Source organism: Sinocyclocheilus anshuiensis, unplaced genomic scaffold, assembly GCF_001515605.1.
Source record: "Sinocyclocheilus anshuiensis isolate Anshui unplaced genomic scaffold, SAMN03320099.WGS_v1.1 scaffold1038, whole genome shotgun sequence".
NCBI lineage: Eukaryota > Metazoa > Chordata > Actinopteri > Cypriniformes > Cyprinidae > Sinocyclocheilus > Sinocyclocheilus anshuiensis.
Genome location: NW_015536540.1, coordinates 65,400 through 69,029, shown reverse-complemented (window position 1 = coordinate 69,029; position 3,630 = coordinate 65,400). Strand labels below are relative to the sequence as shown.

Sequence of the window (3,630 nt, the reverse complement as noted above, 5' to 3'; positions counted from 1 at the left end):
TGAATATAGCAGCGAAATTTATGTGGTATCCTGAAAGGTAGAAGATCGAGAGAATGTTAAAAGTGTATGTGTTGTCCGATACTGGGAAGAAAAGCAGAAGAAGAACTATCATAATCTGTTGATGTGGACACTGTTTAGTGACAAAAACATTTGTGAAGGTTTTTGCTTTCCCATGAAAATTACAAAACAGACCACTAAAAAAAAGCTTTTTTTTGTTGTTGTTGTTAATAACACTACATACATTTTTATAAGACCACCATTGATTATAATTTAACCATTTGTGAAAAAAGAAACATAACTCCAACCCCCTATCAAAGCAATTCTTGGTTACTGTACAATTGTTTTTTTTAATGATTATACTAGCTCCCTATCAAGCATTAGTCCTGCAACACTAAATGGAAAAGACGAATACATTGCAACACCCTATTTACAGTAAATTATTTATATATATTTATATCACTCTGGCTGTACTTGCAAGAGATAATATCAAGACCAAAAATTAGTGCAAGGCATGGAGTAAGAAACACCTGGGTGAGTTAGAACCAGAAGAATGCGAGCGTGACTGGTGCATGTTTGTGAAAGGGAAGTTACTTATCTTATGTAGACGTTTTTTTAGCTTACGCCTTTTATGCTGAATGAAAGCGCAGCCACATATTCACTCAGTTATAGGACGGTGCCAATAAAGCTGACAAAAAAGTGAAGGCTTGCTAACTGGTGAGAGAATAACAAGGAGGCGGGATCTTGGCTATGTGTGTGTGGTTAAGAAGGAGGTGGGCTTTTTGTTGGCGGCACAGCCTCAGGAAGTGGGCAGTCTGCCACTGAACAGAGCCGCTGGGACATCCAGAATCAGAACGAGAGGGAAAAAGCAGGGAAATGAGACGGGGTGGAGCAAAGGGGCCGGGGTAACTTGTCACATCCTCTCTCACCATGTTTGCCATTTGATAAAGTTAAAACTTTGATTTACCATTTTCAGGCTTTGTAGTGATACATGCATCCATTACTCTGAAAAGTACATTTCTATCAAACTAAATCATAAAAAAAGATGAAAAACAGATTTGAGAAAAAGAAGCGACTGTAGAGCTCTGAATTATGACGGGGCAGGTGAACCTTTGCAGAGGCCCCACCCCTTTCGTCCAGGTCAGGCAAATGGCATTCAGAGAATTTTTTTTTTTTTATGGATATCTGTGACGGCATATATTGCAGTAAGAGGCCTGGGTCTTTACAGAAAAACAACAAAACAAAAACACCGCAGCTACATGGTCAGGGCAGAGCTTTTGTTACAGTGTAAGAGAGTTGTGGAAAATGGGGAAAGCGGAGGCATTTCATTAGTTAGTCAAAAACCAAGTTGGAGGGCGGGACATGGCGTTAGTTGTTGCGGTAACAGAGTTTGGTGAGGGGGGATTTGTTTTGCATTAGTTGCTGCAGCAGGGGGCCTTAGTGGGTTGGGCTGTCTCTGTGAGGTCCACGCCCCTACTCCGTCCACTGTTGGCTCCTGCGGCTTGGGGCTCATTCTTAGGCAACCTTTTCGCTGAAGAGACACAAAACAAGAAATGAACCCTATAACACTTCTTAATGTTTTTGAAAGTTGCTTCTTATGCTCATAAAGATTGACTTTATTTGATTAAAAAAACACAGTAAAAACAGTAATATTATAACAGTTTAAAAAACTCTTTTCTATTTCAATATATTTTAAAAATAAATTTATTCCTGTGATGGCAAATCTGAATGTTCAGCAGACATTGCACTAAACTTCGGTGTCACATGATCCTTCAGAAATTATTTTAATGTGCTGATTTGGTGTTCAAGAAACATTTCTCATTATTATCAATGTTGCAAACAGTTGTGCTGCTTAGTATTTTTTGGAAACCGTGAAACATTTTTTTCAGGATTCTCTGATTAATAGAAAGCTGAAAAGAACTGTATTTATTTTAAATTAAAACCTTTAAAAAAACTTTTTTTGATCTATTTAATGAATTCTTTCTAAATAAATTCGAAATCAAGTATTATTAGATAAGAATGCGATAATAATTAATAATACACCTCAGCACCAAAGCATCACAAAGAATACTATGTTGCATTTCCAAGATCTTATAAATACTTTAAATCATCACTGTTGTGGTAAAACCTTACCAATGGCCATGAAGATCTCATTGACATTCATGGAAGTCTTTGCTGACGTCTCCATGAACAACAAACTGTTGTCGTCTGCATAAGACTGAGCATCCTGTAGAAACAAACCAGCTCAGGTGAGGGAGACAGCGATGGTCAGATATAAAAACTCTCTTTGGTCTTGTTGTGAAGTCATGTATACCTGGAAGGTCACAGCTCTCTTGATGGCAAGGTCAGCCTTGTTCCCAGACAGTGCGATGACAATATTTGGACTGGCCTGCCTCTGAAGCTCCTTAACCCAGTTCTTTGCTCTTGCAAACGACTCCTTCAAGGTGAAGAAAGCGAAAGGCACAATAACAGAAGCAGAACAGAGAAATGTGACAGTAAGTTAGTCACAGTATAAAACATTCATGAAGAGCTTTAAAAACAAAACTGCTCACCTCATTGGTGATGTCATAAACTACAATGGCAGCCTGGGCACCTCTATAGTACATGGGGGCCAAACTGTGGTAGCGCTCCTGTCCAGCTGTGTCCCAAATCTCAAACTTTACCGTTGTGTCATCCAAGCACACCGTCTGTGTAAGGAAGGCCGCTGAAAGCAAAAGAGAAAAGCCGTTGAGAACATGTGCAAACAGGTACACATAAATTTAAATACAAAAATCCTCTACCTCCTATTGTGCTTTCCTGAAACTCATGAAACTGCCCTTTGACGAAGCGCAGTACGAGGCTGGACTTTCCCACAGCCGACTCTCCTAGCAAGACCAGTTTAAACTGGCAGATCTTATTGCCTGCGTTGGACCCGTTGGGGCGTGTTGCTCCTCCCCTATTGGCCATGACAGTCGTCAATCACCCCGTCTCCTTTAAGCGGTCACACACACACTGAGAGCTGTCCCAGTACTGGCTGCACAGGACAACATGTAACCAAAAAAAGAGAAATGAAAAAGAGCACTTTCATGTTGACTATAGACAAAGATCTTTTCATTCTTCGCTTTTTTTTCTCTATTCAGAGCTCTCGTACGGGGAATCGCTCATCTTGGCTACAGTGACAGCGGCTAGTAACTCAAATGCTATTTTTGGTTTGAGACATGCACATTTTTAGACTAAAAAACACTGGATTAAACAAAAATATAGTTTGATTTACACATCTCAGTCATATTTTATACCTTTCAGCTGAATATATGACACTATTACAACTACACTGCCAATTACACTGTTTTGCTAAATGATACAATTCACTATGATAATCAAGGTTCCTGTACTTCTAGACCAAAATTCTATGACTTTGTCATTACTGGGTAAGAATTTTTAAAAATCATTTAGATTCAGAATGATCTATTCATTCAGACATATATATAACATAACATAATATAATATAATTTAGGGCTGCACGATAAATCGCATGCGATATTTAATGCGCATCTTGTCAGAAAGCCGGTTCTGTAATCAGCAGTAAATCTCCATCACGTGCGTGCTTTCACATTGAGCAGCATTAACTACACAGAGCCGTTGTTCACTGACGAG

At 39.1% G+C, this 3,630-nt stretch overlaps 1 protein-coding gene across 1 annotated transcript in view; it reads right to left on the bottom strand.

The window, feature by feature from the left end:
* Nucleotides 1–3,630, bottom strand: part of LOC107696885 (ras-related protein Rab-5A) — a 6,605-nt gene continuing 2,975 nt past the window's right edge. The window contains exons 2-6 of the mRNA XM_016497442.1: nucleotides 2,778–3,010; nucleotides 2,550–2,701; nucleotides 2,312–2,434; nucleotides 2,131–2,224; nucleotides 1–1,528 (exon numbers count right to left, since the gene is read on the bottom strand). Coding sequence (XP_016352928.1) covers nucleotides 1,413–1,528; nucleotides 2,131–2,224; nucleotides 2,312–2,434; nucleotides 2,550–2,701; nucleotides 2,778–2,943 — 651 coding nt within the window. The 5' untranslated portion in view covers nucleotides 2,944–3,010 and the 3' untranslated portion in view covers nucleotides 1–1,412. The remainder of the gene's footprint in view (nucleotides 1,529–2,130; nucleotides 2,225–2,311; nucleotides 2,435–2,549; nucleotides 2,702–2,777; nucleotides 3,011–3,630) is intronic.